At 42.5% G+C, this 26,138-nt stretch overlaps 1 protein-coding gene across 2 annotated transcripts; it reads right to left on the bottom strand.

Annotated features, from left to right (window-relative positions):
• Nucleotides 1–4,342: 4,342 nt before the first annotated feature.
• LOC124143534 (protein mono-ADP-ribosyltransferase PARP14-like) lies at nucleotides 4,343–23,698 on the bottom strand. 2 transcript variants are annotated; one of them, XM_048388869.1, is made up of 17 exons: nucleotides 23,597–23,698; nucleotides 20,690–21,320; nucleotides 18,771–18,799; nucleotides 17,997–18,189; nucleotides 17,480–17,526; nucleotides 16,415–16,660; nucleotides 15,363–15,578; nucleotides 14,606–14,627; nucleotides 14,314–14,418; nucleotides 13,105–13,170; nucleotides 12,274–12,465; nucleotides 9,889–10,080; nucleotides 8,757–8,914; nucleotides 8,284–8,626; nucleotides 7,204–7,364; nucleotides 5,970–6,147; nucleotides 4,343–5,219 (listed from the first exon to the last, which is right to left on the bottom strand). In XM_048388869.1, exons 2-17 carry the CDS (start codon nucleotides 21,297–21,299, stop codon nucleotides 4,843–4,845), a joined length of 3,135 nt encoding a protein of 1,044 aa, XP_048244826.1. In that variant the 5' UTR covers nucleotides 21,300–21,320; nucleotides 23,597–23,698; the 3' UTR covers nucleotides 4,343–4,842. The 2 variants fall into 2 exon arrangements, with proteins under 2 accessions (XP_048244826.1, XP_048244827.1); XM_048388870.1 differs by lacking the exon at nucleotides 12,274–12,465.
• Between the last annotated feature and the right edge of the window lie 2,440 nt (nucleotides 23,699–26,138).

Consider the following 26,138-nt stretch of genomic DNA (forward strand, 5'->3'; position numbering starts at 1 on the left):
CGACGTCGACTGAACCGAGCTGGGGCCAAAGCAGTGTTGCATTGGGGGGGGGCACTGTATTTATCACAAGCTTACCATGTCTGAAACAGGACTTTTCCGCCATGATGGCGTACATCTTTCCGAAGTCGGAAATGCATTGTTTGTAAACACTTTACAAGAGGCTTTTCAGCACTTCATGGCAGATACTGAAGTAAAAAGTAAGGTATTTTTGGCTAATTAATCTCTTGCACCATAACGGTAATCACAGTACAAGTATTGGAGGAGTTGTGTATAGACACATCTCGTGGCGGAACACTTTTGGGCTGGGAGTTGTGATTTTGGTGTTTTGGGGGTCTTTGAGGCGTACCCTCTAGGCTCTATTGTATAATGGTGGTTGTAGAGCCTACAGCAGACCCCCTATGCGCTTTTCCCTGGGGGGTCCCATCATTTGGCTCTGTATGGATTACCCTCGGAGCCGCGTTTGCTGTTCTGACGGTGTCGAGTGGGCTGTCAATGCAGTGGTCGTTCAGATAGCCTCTCCTTGAATAACTGAGTATTATATATTTATTATTATTATATATATATAAGAGAGAGAGAGAGAGAGAGAGAGAGAGAGAGAGAGATTTAACACAGTTACATGACCTTTTGGGAGCACAGTTATTTCTCCCTTTTCTATCCCCCTTCGCTAGTGTAGCCAACAACAATCTCAGTGACTAATTAATCATCACCACCAGTTTATTTAATACGAATCTTTATACGAAACCTTTTTAAATGATCCCATTTCTTTTTTAAAAGTTTTGATGGAATGAAAATGAGCATTCTTGAAGGGATCCTTAACTGATTTTGCGTTCAATATTTATCCCTTGTGGAAAAATCAGTAGGCAGGACATGCTCGAATGTAATCCTCTCATAGCAGAGGAGAACCCTGAAGATCCGGATTAGCTCTTCAGCAACCCATGCTTGTCGACTATCGACTGACTGGATTGGGTGGTCAGACTCGGTGACTTGGTTGATGTTTAAAGCGGCACTCAGCAATATTCCAACTATATGACGGCGGTCAGTAAATATTCGAGTCTGGACCAGACAATCTAGTGATTGACATCATGAGTGTAATGAGTTGCGCTATTACATAATATTGTTAGGATATCAATTTGGTCAAACCGTGAAGAACTTACTAAAAAAGTCTGAAGCTGAAGGTCAAGACCCATATTTTGGACTCCGGTCATACAGGACAACACCTGTTGATAGGGACCTACAATCACCTGCAAAACTCTTGAACCACAGATATTACCGTACTCAGCTTCCAACAACTGGCACACTGCAGAGAGCACAGTCTGATGAAGATAAGGTCGAGAGACTTCAAAAGCGTCAGAATAACCAGAAAGTCACTATGACGCTCATGCAGGAAATCTATCAAAACTGAATCCTGGACGAGATGTAGTCATGTTTGAAAATAACTCGAAAAGCTGGGTCAACGCCAAAGTGGTTAAATCCCTGTCAGAGCCGAGATCATACCAACTACTAACATCAAATGGAAACCTGCTTCGGCGGAACAGAATTCCAACTGGATAGAGGGGAAGATCTTGTGTTTCTATTTTATGTGTTTAGTAGGTAACAAATCTAAATAAGTAATCTTTATTTAAATGTACCACTTTCGGTAGTTCCTTGTATCCCTGGTACATATGTGTAAAAAGTCGTTAAATATTTGTAACATGAGAATTTAGGATTTTTAAAATTAAAAATTGTCTTAAAATTTATATAGTGCATGTGTACACTGTTCAGATGAGAAGCTAGTAGGGTGTTTGATAAGGGAAATACAGTGGTAACTTTAATAATCTTTTTGAACCATTTTGGTATATACGTTATTATCATGGATGTCCATCTCGTATTAGGCGTTGTAATTCCCTGTGCAGAGTGTGTCCCTTTGGCGTGTCAAAAACAGGATCGTGTGTTCGAATAACAGATTTGTCCTGGTTATGTTTCTAGGTTTGGGGGCACTAAATTCATTCTCGTTGGTTTCACTGAAGAGGTAAACATCTGACAACTGCAACAGTTCGGATATTTCCCCCTGCATCACGCTGTCACATGACCAAATTGAAATACTGCTTCTCAGTTACAAAGCTGTAAATATTATACTATGTGATACAACGAGTACGTTTCCCGGCAGGATTAAGCCAGGCGGGGTCACATACGGATAAAATTGCAAACATGAAAGGTCAGGTAGGTACTTCTTTCAGTGTTTACAAACAAACATGGCGTTGCCCTTGTTCATCGGAGATCGAGTCTGAAATGACCATCGGGAACCTGGAGAAACTACTGGGATAATTGTTATTATTTTAAAAACAAAAGTACACCTCTGCAGCTTGGGTTTTTTGCCCCAATTTAGGACAGTTGGATTTGGCCGAATTATGGTACCTTGTTTAATTTGTCGCAGTGTGTACATCTGACACTATGACAGGACAGGAAGACTTAAAAAGTCTCACGGACTAGGGTTAGAGTAACTTTGATAACGGGCGTGTACACATATCAAGCGGACCGATATATTGCCGTGTTGGCAATTGTTATTTTGCCAGTATGTATTTTCGCCACTGTCTAAGAAACAGGTTTGAATTGGAACTATTTTGACTGCTGTCGCTGCCTGACTGACACATCACTGACCTTCTGACGTAAAATATATTAATGCGCACATTCCTTGGAAGTTTCTGTTTTTTCGGGGACGGAAATTAAGAACGACGTTACATGATGAAGTGGTCCCGCTTGTGCGTTTTGGGAAGGTAAATTTTCTGTAATAGGACCAGACACAATGTATTTACTATTCCGAAACACACTCGCGTGATAACCTCTATGCATTCACTCAGTTCAAAGGCAGCATGCTATTGTAACGATTTTAGCAGTTGCTTTGTCTTCGCAAGCGGTCGGTCGGGTAGCCTAGTGGTTAAAGCGTTCGCTCGTCACGCCGAAGACCCGGGTTCGAGTCCCGACATGGGTACAATGTGTGAAGCCCATTTCTGGTGTCCCCCGCCGTGACATTGCTCGAATATTGCTAAAAGCGGCGTTAAACCATACTCATTCACTTGTCTTCGCAAGTGATCGGAAACCGAACGATCAACGACTAGCATTCCGACAGGATCGGGTGTCATCGGCCAAGAGTCGTAGACACTGATTGGCTAGGCTGAAGAGCAAAGAAAGCCAGTCCCTGATTGGATATACAAGCTGTCGTTTCTGCATAAAAATCACACTTCATGACTTAGTAGGCGGCCATTGAGAAGACAGGTTAGCGTGGCTGGAAGGTTACTGGAGAGGGGACGTTAGGTTCTTAGGGTTTGTTGGTTGCTTAAGGTAGCGTATTTGGTCATTGCTCACTTGTAGACATGTTATTGAAATGTTGTAGGATGTAAATTGTCGCATTATTATTTTGCTGTCATCTCGAGTAGCTGTCGGGGAAATACTTGACCTATCATTCTATTTAACACGTGCTAGGTAAGATAGATCTTTTTCAACCCGCCATTCCTATATTATTGAGTCAGAGCAGTGTTTGTTATATCATAGCTTGTTTTTGTAAGAGAATGTTATTTCAATACACTATATGTAAATCTGCTCCGATGTTGTACTTTAGTTCTCTGAGTCAAGCTGCTTTGAGCAATGGATTCGGACAGCCCGTAATTAGGGTTTAATTCAAGAACCTATTTCTATTTATGTACGAGCGTTGAGGTCGTTCAGGACTCGCGCTACGTTACACCATATTAAGTCAAACAGCTACATGGACATCTGATACCAGAAAACGTTGAATTCTGAATCAGTAAGCTGGATTCATACACAGAATGTTAACAATTCGAAAAAAATAGTATAAATGACCTTTCACTTTTTTTCAAAAATGTAACGGTGAATTGGAAATTTGTCCAAGCAATACTGTTATTTTGAAGTGATTAAATTACAAGGTAATTACTTGCTGCAAGATACAACTATCGGCAATACCTTTATCAATTTGCCAGAAAGAACTTACATCAAATACAAGAGAACTGCGCACCAAAAAACAAGGAACAGTAATACTAGTTCTGACAGCACTGTCACAATGATAAGCGTTAATTCTAGCTCAGCAGTGGCAATATAAGTACCAGTACCAGACTGACACATCAGAATGAATTGCGTTTAATACATACATTTATACAACGTTAACACAATGGTTATTCAACGGATACATATCAAGGTGAAGTGATGGAGGGGCGGAGGGGGTGCTTATACTAGTCCGGACTGATGCCGATTTATAGTGCTACTCAACTGAGATACCATGCCGCAGTTTAACATGAATACCCCACTCAGACACAGTATACTGACTCCTAGCCGACTAGTCATTGTTTTATCGCCTTAATGCCGAGCGCTAGACGGGGTAACAACAAGTACCATCTTTTAACGTCTTTTAGTATGATGCGGCCGGGGATTGAGCCCCGAACCTTTCGCTCTACGGGCGGACGCTCTACCACTAGACCGCGGTCCGTCACATATTAAGAAAGTAATGGATGGAAATGAGCAATTATCAATGAGAAACTTAAGAGGAGCTTCAGGGGCTATTTTTCAGTAAGTGTGTAAATACTGGCTAATTGATAAAGAATTACAGATATATGACAGATTGAATTTGGTTCGAAACCAGTACACCAATACAATTTAACACAAGGATGTTTTCAGAAATAGGTGTCCGACACTGCAACAGTATATGTGTCCACAACATATTCCGACACTTCAAACTTGCCACCTACTTGCACACAAACCGGGGCTAGAAAGGACAAGGGTTCTAACAGCTGTTTCCGCATGTGTTCACTTGAGTCCGATTGAGGTTATTGTGACTGACCACTCTTCAGTGGTAAACTACAACCGAGTCATTGCTGGAGCATTGTTGTCTTGCGCATCACAAGGATCGGCTGTTGTCTTGCTTCCTGTCATGTCCACCTGCTTGCCGACCGCATGGGTGAATTCGATTAGATACTCAGGGTAAGCTTGATCATCCTTGAAGATGACATAGGCTTTGATGTTCTCAAAGTCGTTGACAGCAGAATCATATGGAGTGGTTGTGCCTGCTCTCACTGGCAGATACTTCTTAGTTGGCTTCCCCTCTACTGGAATGCGCGTCAGTACCTTCGCCTGATACACGTATTTCAATCCTTTGGAATCTGGAGGCGAGTATGTGTCTCTGGACGAAAAGGATGGGTCGACAGAAAAGTAGGTCCCTTCACCAAATCTGTTGGCTAAACAATGAATTGTTTTTAATAAAATATATCAACATCGACGAGAAGTAGTGAGCATGAGTGAGTGAGTGAATGATTTTGATTTAATGCCGCCGTGAAACATATTTAATTTTTGAACGACCTGTTAGCTTCATGAATGCAGGCCTTAGACATTTAACTTTGGTGAAACCCAATCACGTTTGTGGTTCTGACAAACTTAGAAACATAATGAGTGCAAATTCATATTCTACTATTCTGAAGGTCCGATCTCTTTATTACTTTGTTGCAAGGTGTTTTTCTGAATAGAAATGGACTGATAGTTTTGAATATAAATATATGTTTTAAATATAAATATTGGGATATGGGATATTTTTACCCACGAAATCAGGAACATTTCCAAGGAGCTTTCGTATGATTTGTACCCAGATGTTCAGTGTGACTGATCGAAAGTGCCACAAAATACACAGACGAATCAACCCCAATCTATCTGTAGTCGTACACGCCACATGGAATGGATGTGCTCGAGTAGGTAATTTCTGTAGTAGACCTATGCATCACTGAAGGATTCGAACCGAATTTGATGCCTGTAATGATCTTGTTTGCTTTCCTTATTATTTATGAATATCAACAAAGTTAGAATTTCATGCGTGACCTGAGAGAAATCAAAACAAATACACCTAAGTCAACTTTGTATGACACGTGTAACGTACGGATTTAGTATCTCACCATCGTGTGTGTAAAAGATCATGATAACATGCCGACGGAACTCACCATTTATGCCACTGTAACTACTGTCAAATCCATTTGTGTTTATGCTTTCAACTGAGCCCTGACTGGTTCCATGCCAGAGTATGCGCTCATTGACTTTGTCCAAGCCATTTTGTAGGGAAAGTCGTTCCTCTTCTGCCTTATACTTCCTGTGTAGTAGCCTGTTCTCAATCCGATATACCTGAAGAAGATTATCCAAGAAGTATCAGTCTCAGTGAGTGAGTATGGTTTTACGCCGCATTTAGCAATATTCCAGCAATATCACGGCGGGGGACACCAGAAATGGGCTTCACACATTGTACCCATGTCGGGAATCAAACACCGGTCTTCGGCGTGACGAGCGAACGCTTTAACCACTAGGCTACCCGACCGCCCCTATGAGTCTCATGACATATACTTATTATTACATTGAAGGACTCATATCCCCGGCCAATATGACATGTCTGGTTGTGTGCAAGGCACGAAATAGTGTACGGTTTTTCCGCCAATTTTAGTCTAAGTCAAAGTCGTTGCCATGGAAACTCGAAACATATATTCAATTAAAATCCCAAACTATCAAAAGGCACCAGTTTACCACTAGACATATTGTACGGTTTTCAAGATCTGCTCCGGAAATGAGCTCTACTGTTATTTTCAGTCAAAGTCAAAGTCGTTGCCATGGAAACTAGATAGAATATATTTTAAAAAAAATCCCAATCAATCAAAAGACACCAGTACAAAACTGGTCCTACCTTTGTACCAAGTTTAGTTAAGATATCTCCCATGACTCTTTAGTTCTGCTCCGGAAAAGAAAGTTGACGGACGGACGGACAGCACCCATTCCTATACCCCCTTCCACTTCGTGGCGGGGTATAATAATGTATTTCCGAAAACATTACGTACAATCTGGCTGAGGTACAGCTGAAGAGTATGTGGGCAAGTGTACTGGGCATAGCGCCTCTTTGAACAGTATGGAAGTCATGTATTAACATGGGAGCGAAGTGGTCCAGGGTTTAGACACGTAGACGCTGACCACGGTGGGATACTGAGAGACCAAGACTAGACCAAGATTTGAACACTCGCTCACACGATACCGACACCCAAAACGACCAGGACTCTGCACATCGATATCTGTGCCTTATCTGACTGAATTACATTGGTTTAATGAACTGTGATCACTACTCAATTTGAACTTTAATTTCGACATATGAAGTAGTGTACATGGTTGAAATGGACCATATTGCTGTTGCAGACTCACTTCTTTTATGTGAAATTTCTCACTTTTGGACTGCCTCTGAGTTTCAAAGCGAGTAATGACGTTTTTGAATTCTTCCCCATCTCTGTCCACAGGGACGCAGTCCGTGACTCCTTGCTGCCGAAGCGACCAGTTGAGTGGAATGTCATCATACATCACGGAGACTGAAGAGATAAAATGTTCTAATGCATTCAATCATACACGTGGGGCTCCAGGTTAGCATAAATGTAGGTGCTCCAGAGCTCTGTTCCTTGTCATATGAGGCGAGTGAGTGAGTGAGTTGGGTTAAACGCCGCTTTTAACAGTATTCAGTATGTTAGGTTTCTTGCACAGCTACACAATGGACTGCGGGTCAGACGACAGGGCCAACTGTGCCACCTCAGGAGCAGAACTTAAAGAGGTGAATGAGTGAGTTGGGTTTAACGCCGCTTTTAACAGTATTCCAGTTATATCACGGCGTGTCAGCTTAATGTTTGAGGAAAGCCCGAAGTGATGCAGGTTTCAGACGTTTACCACTTCGGTGAAACCCACGAGCACGGGTATGGCGCTGACAAACCTAGAAACATAATCGGGGCGAACCGGGAATCGAACTCACAATCATAGGTTTCTGGTGTGCCTAAGGGACGCAACTCTGCACAGCGAATCGCGGCGCCTTAGACGACTGGGCCACCCGTGCCCCCAAAATATGTGCCAGTAAATAAGGAGGTGTGAGAACTCCATATAAAGGTCGTAGCATGGAATAGCCTCGCAACATCGCGGCGTTAAAATAACAACAGCAACAACAACACATACACAGTGTAAAGAAATGAATCTGGACCGTACAATCAGTCGTTAACATCATGCACATCGACCCACGCAATTGGGAAACGATGACATGTACATGTGTAGTTAACCCACTTAGTCGTCTTTTACGACAAGCTGGGGTTACCAGGGTTTATATTTTATACTGAAAATGCAACGAAAGAACAGATATCTTAACACAGAGTTTCATACAAGGAGGCATTTATAACAGGAGCCTACTTTTGTACCGCTTCTTATGCAGCTGTGTACATAACGGCCAAAAATAATTATCACCAAACTCACCTCTTCTCTGTAATTGTATCTCTCGTTTATCTGGATGCTGGCATATCGAAACCTTCCCTTCTTTGATCTTCAGCCTGTAGAGCCTATTGGACTGATCCGTAAACAATGTGTATCTTTTGTTGTGTTGATAAGCATCCTCAACATAGCCACTGATTGAGTCCAGATCGAGATTGTGCTCATCCTTCGCCGAACTCCATCTAGCGCTGTGACATGTTCTCAGAAACCTCTTGATGTCAACCTTCGCCTTGGCTATGTCTACGTCAATGCCCAACAGTATCAGCTTGCATCCGATCACCTTCAAGCCCACAGTGTGATTCCTTGCAAGATGTTGAAGATCGTCCATCTCAAACATTGAATACCAAAATAACTCGTGGACATATCTACCTCCAATAAGTAAGCATTATAACCAAGTTAATCATTAAAATATTTTGTATTTAGAAACATTTGGACGACAGTTGAGGAAATGAACTCACCCTCTCTTTGGACATTGCAAAAACCAGCCTGTTGTTTTCAACCACCTCACTGCGTACGTTAGAATCGACAAAGCTTCGGATTTGTCCAGCAAGATACTGCACCTTTGACGTTTCAGTAGATGATACGTAAAGATCATATACTTGCTTTTGACCCGTGGCTGTTATAAACAAATATGAGGATTGTTTGTCAATGGTGTCAATGTTCACATTCAGCTGTCACAGAACCCGACCACTCGATTCATACTCTTACGACTGAACGATAGTCCCGGCTGATGTGCCATTTGTTCTTTGGGTCTGTTTAGTTTTGAAGTGTACATTGTACCGAGACCTGACATTTCCTTGAACTGACACATTACAAAATCTATATATTTACATCATATCACCTTTCACCTTAAGGCGGGAATACACAAATCAACGACCCGGTACAGAGTAGTGCTCTTGGAATTTTTTGCGACATCGTGTGCCCAGGTTCTTGTGACATGATTGTGTGCCAATATCATTCGACATGGCACGTTCTTTATAATAGTAATCACTGGTTTGTATGGCCAAGGCTCGAATATGTTATAGCAAGAGGATTCTTGACTGAAGTCAATCAAAAGAGTGAGTGAGTGGGTGTGGTTTTACGCCGTGTTTAGCAATATTCCAGCATTATCACGGCGGGGACACCATAAATCGGCTTCACACATTTCACCCATGTGGGGAATCGAACCCTGGCGTCAATAAAAAAAAATACAGAAAAACATATATAACTGAAATAAAATAACCACTATTTTTTCATTTGTTTATTTTAAGGAATTAATGAATTTATATTAATTGAATGATGAAAAAGGTCTTACCCTCGAGTGATTGAGTGAGTGAGTTGGGTTTAACGCCGCTTTTAACAGTATTCCAGTTATATCACGGCGTGTCAGCTTAATGTGGGAGGAAAGCCCGAAGTGATGAAGGTCTCAGACGTTTACCACTTCGGTGAAACCCACGATCACGGGTATGGTGCTGACAAACCTAGAAACATAATCGGGGCGAACCGGGATTCGAACCCACAATCATAGGTTTCTGGCTTGCCCAAGGGACGCAACTCTGCACAGCGAATCGCGGCGCCTTAGACGACTGGGCCACCCGTTCCCCCTCTTACCCTCGAGACGTTTATTGTGTCTCTCCTGAATGTCCTGCAACGTGGTGACGATTCGATCAAAATCTTCGTCACGAAGCACTATCAGCCTGATATCGGTGATGCGATCTTTCTTGAAGTGAACGGCAGCTCGGTATTGTTCTATGGCATCATACAAGAGTTCCGCCAGTTGTTCGGGGGAAAGACGCTCAGAACCTGATCAAAACGAACGTAAATATATTGAGTAACTGTTAGCCAGGGAAGCATCTTCTTTATGCGATCACTGGGTGTTAAAGGCAAATAGTGATGAAAATTATGTGAATTAACCATTGAAAACCAGAATGGGTAAGCATGTCTTGTTCTAGAGATACCAGTATTCCAGTTGGTACCACTTTTAGTGAAACCCGCGACGATTCGGGGTAGAATTGGTCTTCAGCAACCCATGCTTGCCGTAAAACGCGACTATGCTTGTCGTGATCCAGTGATTGACAACATGAGCATTGATCATCGCCATTAAGATTCGATGACATGCATCAACCAAGTCATCAAGTCTGACAACCTGATCCCTATAGTCACCTGACTCATGAAGAAGGTCTTCAGCAACCCATGCTTGCTGTAACCTGTGACGATCCGGGGTAGAATAGGTCTTCAGCAACCCATGCTTGCCATTACCCGTGACGATCAGGGGTAGAATAGGTCTTCAGCAACCAATGCTTGCCGTAACCCGTGACGATCGGGGGTAGAATAGGTCTTCAGCAACCCATGCTTGCTGTAACCCGTGAAGATCCGGGGTAGAATAGGTCTTCAGCAACCAATGCTTGCCGTAACCCGTGACGATCGGGGTAGAATAGGTCTTCAGCAACCCATACTTGCTGTAACCCGTGACGATCCGGGATAGAATAGGTCTTCAGCAACCAATGCTTGCCGTAACCCGTGACGATCGGGGGTAGAATAGGTCTTCAGCAACCCATGCTTGCCGTAACCCGTGAAGATCCGGGGTAGAATAGGTCTTCAGCAACCAATGCTTGCCGTAACCCGTGACGATCCGGGGTAGAATAGGTCTTCAGCAACCCATACTTGCCGTAACCTGTGACGATCCGGGATAGAATAGGTCTTCAGCAACCAATGCTTGCCGTTACCTGTGACGATCTGGGGTAGAATAGGTCTTCAGCAAACCATGCTTGCCGTAACCCATGAAGATCCGGGGTAGAATAGGTCTTCAGCAACCCATGCTTGCCGAAACCCGTGACGATCAGGGGTAGAATAGGTCTTCAGGAACCTATACTTGCCGTAACCCGTGACGATCCGGGATAGAATAGGTCTTCAGCAACCCATGCTTGCCGTTACCCGTGACGATCCGGGGTAGAATAGGTCTTCAGCAACCAATGCTTGTCGTAACCTGTGACGATCGGGGTAGAATAGGTCTTCAGCAACCCATGCTTGCCGTAACCCGTGAAGATCCGGGTTAGAATAGGTCTTCAGCAAACCATGCTTGCCGTAACCCGTGACGATCAGGTTGGATTAGGTCTTCAGCAACCCATGCTTGTCGTAACCTGTAAAGATCCGGGGTAGAATAGGTCTTTTAGCAACCCATACTTGCCGTAACCCGTGATGATCAGGGGTAGAATAGGTCTTCAGCAACCCATGCTTGCCCTAAAAGGCGACTATGCTTGTCGTAAGAGGCAACTAACGGGATCGGGTGGTTAGACTCGCTGACTTGTTTAATGCATGTCATCGTATCCAAATTGCGTAAACCGTTGCTCATGATATCAATCACTAGACAGTCTGGTCTAGACTCGATTATGTACAGACCGCTGGAAAATATCTGAGTGCGGAGTAACAAACAAACAAACACTATCGATCGGATAGAAACAAGATTAATCAGATTAACGATCATTGCCATAGAGGAATGTCTATTGAATATGAATAGAAGTACATTACAATTGAGGACCTAATCGCTGTCCAGAACACCCGTGTTTTGCTGTATTTCAAAGAATGAAACTGTATTAAGAGAATTACGAGTTTTAGTCTTTCTTTCATTATTTGTTGTGTAACGCCGAACTCAGAGATATCCCAGTTGTATGACGTCGGTCTGTAAATGCTCGAGTCTGGGCCAGGCAATCCAGTGATTGACATTATGAGCATTGATCCACGCAACTGGGATACGAAGCCTGAGCAGCCGAGCCGTTATTCGTCTCTTGCGAAAAGCATATGTTTGCTAGGACCTATTTTCGTACCCTGAATCCATTGCACTGAACATACTTGCAAACCTTTCATGCGACAATGAAATGGGTTCGTCATCTCTTCAGCATTATTGAATCACAATCGGAACACCTTCAAAGCAAACCTTTTTGCAGGGAAGTGTGAACTGGGAATTATCGTTACAAATATACAAAATATTTCACATACCAACGCCAAGACAAGGAAGGGCCACAGAAGCTGGTTTGAACTTTTCCCCAGATACTTTGAGGCATGAAAGTATCGCTGCCAGCCAATCTGTTCCGTTCTTCCCTTTAAACACGCTGGTGCAAAGATGTACTATACAAGTCCAAGGTCTGCACGACTTGCAAAAAGATAATCCAGACTTTTGCAGAGCTGGAACTATCAAACAGGAAAGTATGCTAAAGTGCAAGAATAGTTTATGTATATGAGAACATTTGGGACAACATTATTCCTTGACAGATATATTGGTTGGTTGGTTTGTTGTTTAACGCCGCACTCAGCAATATTCGAGCTAAATGACGGCGGTCGGTACATAATCGAGTCTGGACCAGACTATCCAGTGATTGATATCATAAGCATCGATCCCCTGCAAATGGGATCGATGACATGCATCAAACAAGTCAGCGAGCCTGATCGCCCGATCACTCTTACGATCGCCTCTTATGACAAGCATAGTCTCCTTTTACGGAAAGCATGGGTTGCTGAAGACCTATTCTACCCTGGATCTTCACCCGTCGGTCAGATATATACTGTTTACGGTAGTTGTGTGATTGTGAGATGATCCCGTTTACGTCTGTGTATGTTATTTCTGTTGTTGGTGTTAGTTATAATTGTGTTACAATCATTTACTTCAGCGTCTTTAGTTCTGTGTATGCTGTATCTGTTATATGGCATGGTAAAGGTTTCAGATAATTCAACACAGCCGCTCTTTTATAAAGTTAATCTTGAATCCACTTTACTTTAAACTTCAGCATGAAACGTTGTGAACAGATATCTCCAAAAACATAAGGAACTCACGATTTTTTCTGAAATCCTTCTTGAATGGCTCTCCAAAGCGTTCTACCAGTGCTGTTGAAAGGGTTTCTGAAACATAAAAGGTCAGCTGACACATAACTGACATCCGGGACATCTGGGTGATGTCATCTTCAATTATAGCAACAATGCACCTAATGACGACATATATCCATTGGCCCCTTTTCAGACAATAAAACAATGGAACAATTGGACAAACTAGCCAATCAGCAAGAAGCACAAGAAACAATGCTCAGAGAGAAAAAAATCCTGATGTGGATTAGATGGTTATCTGTGTGTCCTAGGTTATTGTATGTCATCATGCTTCTACGGTGTGGACTGTCGCTCATGCTGTCAACCATTAGGTTGCTTCACCGAGACGTGAATTATTTACAGGCCGCGGTGATGTAGCTTGAATGTTACTGACTGCGGCGCTAAACAACATCCACTGACTAGGGATTTACAGACAGATTGTGATTGACGATAAATATGCGTATAATGACATTCTGGTACGAGCAGACACAAGCGGATTGTGTGTGACGTGCCCTAATAGGGTAGGTCGTTGTTCATGATTTCGGTCAGTGGTTTGGCTGATCCAGGTTCTATTCTGCACATGCTGCAGTGATGTCATCGATATATGCAGACCGCGGAGGTAACTTAACGAAACAGAACTAAGACACACAATCACGCACCTTTCGATCATCTTTCAATCAGTATAGGTGCTGGGGACCAAATCTAATTGTCAAAAGACCAAATTCTATATACTCCTAAAGACACTAAACTGTTTTGTGACACTGTATCAATAAAGAGAATATGTAGACGACTTCAGTATACTACTTTCCATCCGGGGAATTATCATCTACAAGTTTCAAGTTTTGGAGAGTATACTGTTAATCTTCAAATGAATGCGTCTCCAAATGAATGCGTCTCCAAATGAATGCGACTGGTGGTCCCTATCCCAAAATGCGTCTCAATATGAATGCGACTCCCTCAATTAAACGGCATTGCTTATAAGCGCTGAATTAAGAACTTCCGCAAAAGGAGTATATGGTGTTTCCCCACCCAAAAAACAGATTTATGTGTTTATTCCTTTGACTAGCGTTAAGGCATGGACAAGACAAAGGCTGAAATCTGGTTTGTAAGGATAAGCCTATCCATGCGTGCTGGGTCGTGTATACAGAACAGTATATGGCATGTAGAGTACATGTACCTTACCAGTCAGTGAGAAGTCTTCTGATATACTGTTGACTATCACGTCGGTCTGTTCTTCCAAAATATCCCCTTTTCTGACTGTCAGTCTGATGTCCTCGATGTGAAACGCTGCAACAAAGGCCCATCACGACTTGGAAGATGCTCAAACAAAACTTATTAAACACGAATAATGAATGTGTGATCTTAGTATTAAACACAATTCATTTCGAAATGTTTTACTTGTTTCATAGATTCGATCAGAGATGATTACTTTCTCAACTCTGTTTGATATGACACGTTATGATGTAATACATACCTTCCCGTCTTGCTTGGAATGCCTGGAAGGGATTTAAAGGAATGACATCACAAACCCATACACAAAATATTATTCCGACTCATATTTAAATGAACAACATATCTGGGTTTGCAGCTGTAGCTGAACACATATACTACCCATGACATATTAACATTGCCAATATGAAAGAATCGGGTGATCCTTAACTTCTTTTGGGTAGTATATCTAATGTCAAAACAAAGACCCGAAACAATAGCCGGTGTCTTAAACAGAATCCCAGGCCATGACGTTTCATAATTTGTGGATGGTATGTACTATAGTGAGCATGGACTATATACACACAAGACTTTGCATGTCATTCATATACACAACCTCGAATAAGTACAAAATATACAAAAACAATCGTGCATGTGAATTCAGTTATACAAGAGCCAGCATGTACAGTATATGAACGAGTTTGTACTCTAAATAAGCGCTAACGTGCAAAGTTTAACCAAGGGTCCAACCAAATTTTTTTCCTGGGGCGAGCCTGGGATTTTATCTCAAACAATAAATTGTCTGCGAAAGTTCTTGAATTTTTTTATTATGCTTCAGACTGTGAAACAGAAAATGACATTGGTGCAAAGTGTTTTTCTAAAATATAAAACCAGGTTTATAGTTTTAAGCAAATAAATATCTGATTTTGTCGCAGTAGCTGAAAACTATCTAATCTCGATACAAAATCCCAGACCTCTCCCAGAACATCAAATGGTCAATCTGTATTAGGACTGTGGTGTACCTTCTGTACATCGGGGTTCCCGGGGTGTAGTATCACATATACATCAACCTTCTGTCTTTGTATAAACTGCTTCACCGTGTCCATCATCAAGTCTGCCACAAGGTCACGTGGATACCCGAGATTGCCGCAGCCCAAAGCAGGGAGTGCAACAGACGTTGGAAGTGGTTTAATCCTTGATATTTTTTCCAGGCATTCACTGAGTATACATTGGTACATCTGAAATGTGAACAAACAATGCGAAAAAAGGTAAGTATCCTACTCGCATTAGATTTTATCAGGTGAACAATTCACTTGCCTGTGCAGGATACACTCACCTGTTCGTGAACACATGATATCATCACTATTTGAAAGTGATTCATAAACAGTCGGAATCTTTCAGTACATATTTATTTAAAGGTTTCTCGCGATCTGCGTATTTCCAGATTTACACTTACGGTTCCAAATGTATAATGGCTATAACTGTGACAACACTTCCACTGCTTGGTGACCCGTAGCTGATGTTTCTTAGATCTGTTATTGAGCTTTATTTCAAAGAGCGTCATACGACACTTGCTCCGAAGTTGTTAAATCATATGACAAGCTAACAACATTCAAGGCCTCAGAAAAGCTTTCAAAGGACACCTCCAAATTTGAAACATCAGTGACAATATGATGTCCGATGCAATTTTCTATTTTGATTTGTACCATGTTTTTCATGTTGTTCGGGTTAAGTCTACTCCTACGTGTGTGTGTGTGTGTGTGTGTGTGTGTGTGTGTGTGTGTGTGTGTGTGTGTGTGTGTGTGTGTGTGTGTGTGTGTGTGTGTGTGTGTGTGAAAGGAAGGGGCGGGGGGGGGGGGGGGGAGGGGGTGGGCAGGTAAGAAGCTCTCCAGAGCAACCTTTGCCACTCGTAAGAGGCGACGTAATGAATTCAGTGGTCAGGAACGGTGACTTGGATTATAGCATGTCATCGCACCGAGGATCGTTGGTTATAATACCAATTACTTATTTACAGACTCGATTATTTACAGTAAATGACAGCAAACAAATACTAACAAAATTATTTCACACCAACCTCTTTAGCTTTTGTTTCTTGTCTTTGGTTCCAGTATTGCAAGGCCACAAAGAGGACATTGTTGCACATGAGACGATAGGGTGGCGTCACCGTCATATGACACTCCTTCATTTCGTTAACCCGGAAGTCTTTCTTACAATCCTCCTGAAGTTCCGGTCCAGCAGCTTCAGACAGAGCCTTTGCCACCACGCCATAACTCAGGTTCAACGTTTTGGAGACTGGACAAACTAGCACATCCACCTTAAACTGAAAGAGGTGAGGTGAAATGGGTTTTAAAGTCGCGTTTAAGATTATTATTACATAGCGACAGGTACAAACGTTTTTGTGTTTGCATGTACTTGTCTGGACTCGTGTCGTCATGGACACTCAGACACCATGCCTCGGGTGACCAGTGACCATGACATCCAGTGACCATGACATCCAGTGACCATGACATCCAGTGACCATGACATCCAGTTGTCTAGTCCTCCCTATAGCCCCATAATGCCAAGCGCAGCAGGGTAACAACAAGTATTTTCATAGACGCCGTCTGGGGATGGGGCCACTGGCATTCTGCTCTCAGGACATACGCTCTAACCACTCAACCATACAAGCACTGACAGAAAACAACGTGCCTGTGAGGAATGCTGTGTTCAGGAAGCCCCTTGTTGACAAAACGTTTCTGGACATTCTGATTAATGCAATTAAATTACTTTTAGCAGAAAATAAGAAAGTGTACAATTGAATTAGAATTTGACCAAACACTTTAACCGTTATCAAAACGTTACATGGCTAGAACCAATGGAGGACACACTGCAAACCGATGGTACAAAACCATGTCACTGAGTCAAATACATCACTATCGAATAACCATTTCTTGTTTGTTTTATTCGTAATCATTAACAAAAGTTGGTTTATACTCTCTTCCCCGACAGTTTACGTTTATCATACAAGACATTCGAATGGATATGGTGGTCAGGCTAATACCAATCACTGAATTGAGTCTTATAGCTGACACATCCAACCCAAACTATAGCAGTCAATTTCTTTCATCAAATGACTTTCAGTTGTAGACACAGAAGTTACCTCTAAAGCCTCAAGCGTGCCCTGCTTAATGATGATCCTCCCCTGTTCTGAAAAACAGAAACGCCATGTGAAGAAAATACAACAATTTCTGAAGCATCTTCTACTGAAGAGACATATAAGGTTTACTCTTTTCTTGAAAATTCAAGATAACATTTTGAAGTTAGTATCTTGAATACATATCAATATTTTAAACATGTATCTTGAATTTTTGACAAATTACCTTGAATTTCGGCAAAGTGCCTTGAAACGCCAACGTGTTACGTTATTTTTAGAGAAAGAACAAAATACAATGTATATATGTCCACAGACGTGAGAGACATTGTCACTTTCATATAAATATAACTGATGATGACTATGGAGTAGACAAGCTGATAAACACATTTCATGACCATTGTTCCAATTCCCTTGAAGCCATCACTAGTCGTAGATAGCGACCTAATGGACCAGGTGGTCAGGCTTGTACCCCTATGGCGTGGATCGGGGGGCGTCAAACAATAAACAAACGAGACCATTTTACCTTCGTTGACATGACATGGGGCCACTTTGATGTTTTCTCCATGTGCAGTTTCCTCCAAAAATGCTTGAAATTGATCGGACCTTGAAATATTTTCGATGCCAGGTTTTCGGATTTCAAGCCTTTCGGTGTACACTGACTTCTCTTGATGGGTGAGGGAATCATCCTGACTTGCAGCACCGCCACCACCATTGACCTAGAGAAGAAGCCACACAGAATATGGTAAAGTTTTGTAATGGATTAGGTGAGGTTCGTGGGTTGGCAGGGTGGTTGCTGAAATTTGGATATTAGGTGAGTGAGTGAGTGAGTTGGATTTTACGCCGCTTTTAGCAATATTCCAACAATATCACGGCGGGGGACACCAGAAGTGGGCTTCACACATTGTACCCATGTCTGGAATCGAACCCGGGTCTTCGGCGTGACGAGCGAACGCTTTAACCACTAGGCTACCCGACCGCCCCTGGGTATTAGGGATTGGATGAGTGGATGGTTTCCACAGTAAGAAAATAAATATAGTTACTCGCTCATTTGTTTTATAATATTACAACGTGGGGGCCGTCCCCAGTAGCTTATGATGGTCATTAAAGACTACTCAATAGCTGGAGTTGATTGATTGGTTAATTTCTTGTCATAGTTGGTCATAATATCAATCACTGGTTTGTCTGATTCAGTCTTTACAACTTACAGACCATCGTGATATAACTGAAATATTACCGCGTGAGGATAAATCAACAAATAAATATGTAAAACAAAATAATGAATAGTTGGTTTTGTTACCTGATCCTCGTCTGAGTCGCTAAATCCACCTGCACAAAAAAATATTGAGTTATTTTTCATTTAAAAAAGAAAAACAACTTCATTCCCTACATATAGAGAATCTCACCCGAGTGTCTTTTGATATCAAATATATCAACACGAGTTGATAAAAGTGGAAACATTCCGAGGCTTGCCGAGGATTTTTGCCACTTTTATCAACGAGTTCATCAAACATCATTCTTTCAACTTTTTCAATTTGTAGACAGTAATTAGCAGTGTCTTCAGTGTAAAAAGTACTGCAAACTGCTTCAGTAGCAGAGCCATTAGTGATGTCATTTGATTATGACGTCATGGTAACCGGTGACGTCACAATGGTCTGCAAAGCATTGTGATGTAATTTCATTGCAGCGATATCTACATTGTATATATCGCTTGATCTCATCCAAGCGATATCTCCTTTGGGGGCAAGTTTTGGATGATAAATGTTAATTCATATTTGCATCTTCCAAATGTTCATACATAACGCAGCACATATGAAAACACATTTGCCACTACAACTAACACATCTTCTGAGTGAGTATGATTTGAGGGCGCTTTTATCTATATTCCAGTAACATCAGGGAGAGGAGCACCAAGATGAAGCTTCCCGTATTGTACTCAGGGGGGAGTAGATGCCAGACTTCAAAGTGTCGAGCGAACGCTTCAACTACTAGACTACCCAACAGCCCTTTTTTGTCCATTTGCAGATTCCAAACACGTGCATAATTAGACAATGGGATGGTACCTCGGGTGGATATTCAGCGGTAGATAATATCCCAGTCCTCTGTCCTACTCTTTAGAGCCGGGGCAACAACCAAGATGAAACACCTGGCTGGTTGTATCAAGCTATCAACTGCCGGTTTCCTTGGACCAGACTAGCTAGAATACGACTGACTACAGTGTAATACATACACACATTAAGTGTTGACACGATCCAAACGATTATCTTCACACTCTATTATCTTATTTAAGATATTAATAGAAATGTATTTATTTATAATGCGCTCGATTCCACACACAACATGCTCATAGCGCGGCTACGTTATCATCCGCGACAATGGATCAATGGGTTCTCTTCTCGAACTTCATTCTCAGCTCCCTGGGGAGAATACAAGCCGAGCTGCCTATTGGGCCTATGGACAGACAACAGTCACATTGTAATTTCGCCGGGTAATCATTCGCTGCTGGATGAACAGGGGCATATGTCAATGGAGACACGACGTATACAAGCGTTTTAGTTTTGGGCATTACCAAAGCCAAAGAAACTCTCATGGGTCAATCGCTATATGACTGAAATAGTGCCGGTGCGATGTTAAATTTTAACTCACTCACTCATGGGTCAAATTTCCACTCCTCGCGCCCATAGTGTCCTGTGCCCTGGTTCGTGTCCTGTGCTCTGTATACAGAACCAGGGGCAGTCGGGTAGCCTAGTGGTTAAAGCGTTCGCTCGTCACGCCGAAGACCCAGGTTCGATTCCCGACATGGGTACAATGTGTGAAGCCCATTTCTGGTGTCCCCCGCCGTGATGTTGCTGGAATATTGCTAAAAGCGGCGTAAAACCATACTCACTCACTCACTATACAGAACCACGTGACACCAGCCAGGACACCATTAAGGAGAGTGCAACATGTACAAATATTTGGAACAGAACCCAGGTTTATTGTCACCTACATCAAACGACGGAACTCTTTCCATAATCATACAAATCTTTGCTAAAAGAAAAAAAACTTTTTACGATTTTCACTGGGCAGTAATCACTAATCAGTAATTAATGAATCACTATCAAATAATGACAATGAACAAACGAATTAACAAATAAGGTACCAACTATTAGATAGTGTTATACACGCACATGTACACTTTACACACATACACACACGGAGAATTCCAAACAATCTCACTATCAGATTTGCGTCGGCGAAGAACACCTGGTTCCTCGTTCAGCTCATTTATCACAACATCCACGATTTCCTTCACCGAGTCGTATTTCTCTAAATGTACTGAGAGGCGAGTACGCCTTGGATTGTCGTCCACTTCCGTATAATCTCTCAACTCTTGAAGTCTGTCACGGAGTGTTACACCAATATGTAAGGCATCAACCTCTTCACTGACGATGGCAGCGTCTATGACATCCCGAACTCGGCAAAACTCGTCATGCTTGCACCGGATCCTGATCCTGTCTTCGTAGACATCGTACACTGCATTAAGGCCATTTCGTAAGAGTATGCTTCCAATATATCTACGAGTTACATCCTTCTTGAAAAGTTTGATGCGCGATGGATCAGTCACTTTAACGTCACGTAACTCAGTTTCCTCCAAGATGGTAGCAATGAATATTTTGGCATCATACACGGAATTCCTTGACCCCTTGACTCGGACCTGAGTCTCGTCGATGTTAATTGTAATGTCGGGATGGATGTCTTTCAGTTGGCCTTCAATGCTGACTCTTTTCAGAAAGCTGATTTCAGTGCGATCCGAGAAAGGAAACGTCTCAACCGCCTCGTTGTCCATATTTGCTGGTGAATGTCTGTGCTACAAGAGAAGACACTGAATGACTGCAAGGGCTGTTTGCTTGTGTGCCGGTAAAGGTTTTTATCCGCAATATTGCAGATATATGACGGTTGTCTGTAAATACTCGAAACCAGACAAGTCAGGCAAATAAAAACGGTACAGGTTTTGGAGACCCAAGCTGGCGACCCCTTCAAAACATCCTCTGTTTTTATTTTCGATATGAATATATATATTTTAAAATTATTTTATGATTTATAGCCAATCGGGGATGAAAAAATGCACTGTTAATCCGCTGTGCAGAGTTGCGTCTCGTGGACACGCCAGAAAACTATGATTGTGGGTTCGATTCCCGGTTTGCCCCGATTATGTTTCTAGGTTTGTCAGCACCATACCCGTGCTCGTGGGTTTCACCGAAGTGGTAAACATCTGAGACCTGCATCACTTCGGGATTTCCTCCCACATTAAGCTGACACGCCGTGATATAACTGGAATACTGTTAAAAGCGGCGTTAAACCCGACTCACACACTCACTCCTTGTTGACTATTCCACTTCTTTTATCGTATTACTTGTGTTGTTCTTACATATATGTTAAATGACTCGTAGCATTCATTCACCTGATGAAGGAGTAAGGATACACAGTAAACCACGTTTATAACTAACACGATTATAACGAACCGACGGATAGAACGAACTTATGTTTGGGTCCCGGCCATTTGCTGTAGACTTGCTGTACATATGCTTATAACGAACTACTGTTATAACCAGCTTATATTAGTGGTGCCTTCGTTATAACCGTACTTTACTGTACTCCGAAACGTTGAGTTCCTAATAATAAAGACGTTGAAATCCATATATCTCCCTCAGATTGGACCTGTGAAAATCCGGGGTAGAATAGGTCTTCAGTAAACCATGCAAGCCGTAAAAGGCGACTATGCTTGTCGTAAAAGGCGACTAACAGGATCGGGTGGTCAGGCTCGCTGACGTGGTTGATGCATGTCATCGGTCCCAATTGCGTGGATCGATGTTCATTATGACAATCACTGGATTGTCTGGTCCAGACTCGATTATTTACAGACCGCCGTCATATAGCTGGAATATTGCTGAGTGCGGCGTTAAACAACAAACAAGCCAACCAAACAACCCTCAGATTAGATCTGCGCCAATCAACTGATAAACACAGGCAATATCATTGTGCAAAGTCCAACATGAGAACAAAGCGAGAGCAGTATTACACCATCTCAGGTCACGCAGCAACACCAACTGCATAGAACGATGCTAATCTATTTAAATAATCAGTATTTTTCCTGTCAGCATCGAACAGGTCATGGCTGTCTTCACCAAACAGATAAGCCAACATCATGTACGATTGTCCTCACACATGAAGCAGTGGCTGACATATATCTGTCATACTGTTGTAAGCAGTGTTAAACTCAGCTCACTACAGGTTGTGGGCTAAGAAACCCCTCCCACAGAACAAGAAGAAAATAATAAGACAATATAGTGACATTGAAAACTTCATTCATTGGTGTGATAACGCATCTTTTCGAAACAAATTGTCTGGTACTGCTACGTATTTAGAAACACAAAAATACATTCTATATCTTCTGCATCTATCCTTCCTTTCTCCTACCTACATTCATATCCATCTTACCTTCTCACATTGCAAAGTATCGCCTACTTATATTTCAAATGTTTGAAAATGTCCCACAACCCCTGGCCACGTGGGGATGTAGGGTCTTCATGTAAATCGTGGCTATGTTCGGTAATAATTTTTTTTAAATGTTCCTGACAGTTTTCACTCTAGGGTAGTCTAGGTCATACTGATTCAAGATGATAACACACACCTAGGGTAAAGTATCTTTATGTAACAATTTAGAAGCTGTAGCATCAAGAGAGGATGGACTTGAGGATTCACAGAACACCACAGATCAACCAACAAACGAGACATCCACAATCAGAGCACACTAAGCAACATGCCAGTCATCGGATCCAGTGGATCTGCACCATCGTCCTGGATCCGGTAATTATTTGACAGACAGAAACCTAGAATCTGATTCTGAAAAATATAACATGGACCTCTGGAAAGTCTGGACGTCCTGTTAACCAAAAATACATTGAAAAAAAGGAGAGGTTTTAAACCAACAGAAGCTGAAACCAAGATTGAAATTACATCTGTTGAAATTACAACCAAATGGCCAAATCAGTTCATATTAAATGTAAATAAGGTCTCCAAACCTGAAATGCCACTTGATTTAACGTTAATTATTTAAACAGTAAATATAACATGCATACTTACAAGAATCGTGTAAACAGGCGCTATCGCTCACGACAGCCCTGGTGACATCCCTTGCAGTACAGCTCTCATCACCTCGTAATGCTGATCACCAGGAAGTCGGGAAGTGTTATCGCGTGACGTAAAACGTCACGTGCTGATATCAGTGTGTATATTGACATAGATTCAAACATATGTATACTCTTCAAAAAAGAAACTTGACATAGATGTAAAACAACTTTTTGACAAATATCTAAAATAATTACATTAAATGAGAACCAAATAAGTCAAACAGAAAGATGATGTGTCTATAAACACATGCAAAGCACATAAACGTAGCGTTTGAGGATCAATTTTACAGCTTCATCCAAACGCAACCGCCTGTAAAAAACGTGCAGAACAGGATCCTGCATTTAGACATGCAGACCCCCCTGCTGAATGGGTATAAAAATCCACATCAACGGCTGTTCATACAGTCCTTATAACGGCAGTAGAGGCGGTGACAGAATGTCAAGATTGAATGCAGCTCAACGGAACAACGCCATTGGGAGATTCTAAGCTGAAGCAACTCAGCAAGAAGTGGCCAGGCACTTTGGCGTATCCAGACAGACAATCTCCGCACTGTGGACCCGATACAACAACACCAACAGAGTTGACGACAGACCAAGGTCAGGAAGACCAAGGGTGACAACCCAAGCACAAGATCGATACATCCGGCTGTGACACCTCCGAGACCGCACAACCACAGCCACGTCTACAACCACACAGATCCCTGGGGAACGCAGAATATCAGATCAAACGGTACGCAACAGACTGAGGGAGGCTGGAATTTTTGCACGAAGACCTTTTCGACGTCATGTATTGACCCAACGTCATCTGACGGACCGTCTGCTTTGGTGCCAACAGAGGGTTAGATGGGCACGTGCAAGGTGGAGAAATGTACTGTTTACTGACGAGTCCCGTTTCCTACTCACACGTGCTGATGGGCGCGCACGTGTCTACAGACGTCGGGGTGAACGTAACGCCCCCAACCGTGTGCAGCAGGCTGTCCCATTTGGCGGCGGGATTGTCATGGTATGAGCCGGAATTCATCATGGGGGTAGGACGCCTCTCGTGCATGTGGCAGGTGTATTGACAGGTGTACGTTACAGAGACTTGATCCTACAGCCTTACGTTCTTCCTCACGTCAACGTTCATGGCGGACAGCTCCAGCAGGACAACGCTCGACCGCATATTGCACGTGTTTGTCAGGACTTCTTACAGCACAACAACATCCAGACATTATCTTGGCCAGCCCGGTCACCAGATTTGTCCCCGATTGAGCATCTGTGGGACGAGTTGGATCGACGCGTTCGCAGAAGGAATCCACCGCCCCAAACACTTCCGGCGCTTCTTGATGCACTTCAGCATGAATGGCAGCACATCCAACAGCGTGTTATTGACAACTTGATTGCATCTATGGGTCGTCGGTGTCAAGCGGTGATTAATGCACGTGGTGGGCACAACCGATACTGACATTTTCTGTACCCCTGTGACATTAACTGTATCGTGTACGTGTGTCTGTCTAGGTGACACGATTAATGTTTTGAACATTGTGTACATTGATCTTCAAACAGTGTTTCAATTATGGTTTCTGTGTCCTATTTTGAAACAATCGTATTATAATACACTTTGAAAGTCAGTGTCAAGTTTCTTTTTTTGAAGAGTATAGATGAGTGAGTGAGTGAGTGTTTTTTTCAGCAGGTGTGCCAGATGTAATTGGAATGAACATGTGTTTTTGTCAAGATGATTAAAAAACATCTCGGAGTCTGATTTACAACGTATAATTCTCCATGAGTTTATACATGAGTGAGTGAGTGAGTTGGGTTTAGCGCGGCTTTTAACAGTATTTCAGTTATATCGCGGCGTGTCAGCTTAATGTGGGAGGAAAGCCGGAAGTGATGCAGGTCTCAGACGTTTACCATATCGGTGAAACCCACGAGCACGGCTATGGTGCTGACAAACATAGAAACATAATCGGGGATAACCGGGGTTCGAACCCACAATCATAGGTTTCTGGCGTGCCCAAGGGACGCAACTCTGCACAGCGAATTGCGGCGCCTTAGACGAATGGGCTACCCGTGCCCCCAGTTTATACATGAACCTTACAGGCTGTGCTGAGTATTACGATGAACTCATATCGATTGAGTAACTGTTGACCGCTCCTTTACAGCAAAATGATGAACTCGTAAATAATCCAGTACGTTGACACATAAATATCTTTTCCTCCCTATCACAAATATTATAGGAATCTCTCAATACACGAACGGCTTGCAGTGAGTAGGCTTTGATTGGAGAAAAGTAATTTCGTTGTGACTTCGTGTCACTTTAGGTCTTCCAGCCCTATGGCATGGCTCGATGACGATCTTTAATCATAGGGTGGTGGGCCTCGTGGTTAAAGCGTTCGCTCATCACCCCGAAGTGGCGGGTTCGATTCTTCACATGGCGAAAGTGTAAAGCTCGTTTCGGATGTCCCCAGAGGGAATAATACTGGCATATTGCTAAAAGCGGCATAACACCAGATTCA

The sequence above is a fragment of the Haliotis rufescens genome, unplaced genomic scaffold, assembly GCF_023055435.1.
Source record: "Haliotis rufescens isolate VD_foot unplaced genomic scaffold, xgHalRufe1.0.p SCAF_8, whole genome shotgun sequence".
Classification (NCBI taxonomy): Eukaryota; Metazoa; Mollusca; class Gastropoda; order Lepetellida; family Haliotidae; genus Haliotis; species Haliotis rufescens.

What these genes read in the sequence shown, in the direction of transcription:
- LOC124143534 (XM_048388869.1), bottom strand. Translation starts at nt 21,299, where the DNA reads ATGGACAACGAGGCGGTTGAGACGTTTCCTTTCTCGGATCGCACTGAA. An exon ending in GGAACCCCGATGTACAGAAG is followed by an intron (nt 14,628 to 15,362) that starts GTACACCACAGT and finishes AATCCCTTCCAG; the next exon opens with GCATTCCAAGCAAGACGGGA. An exon ending in GAAGGATTTCAGAAAAAATC is followed by an intron (nt 12,466 to 13,104) that starts GTGAGTTCCTTA and finishes CCTGTTTGATAG; the next exon opens with TTCCAGCTCTGCAAAAGTCT.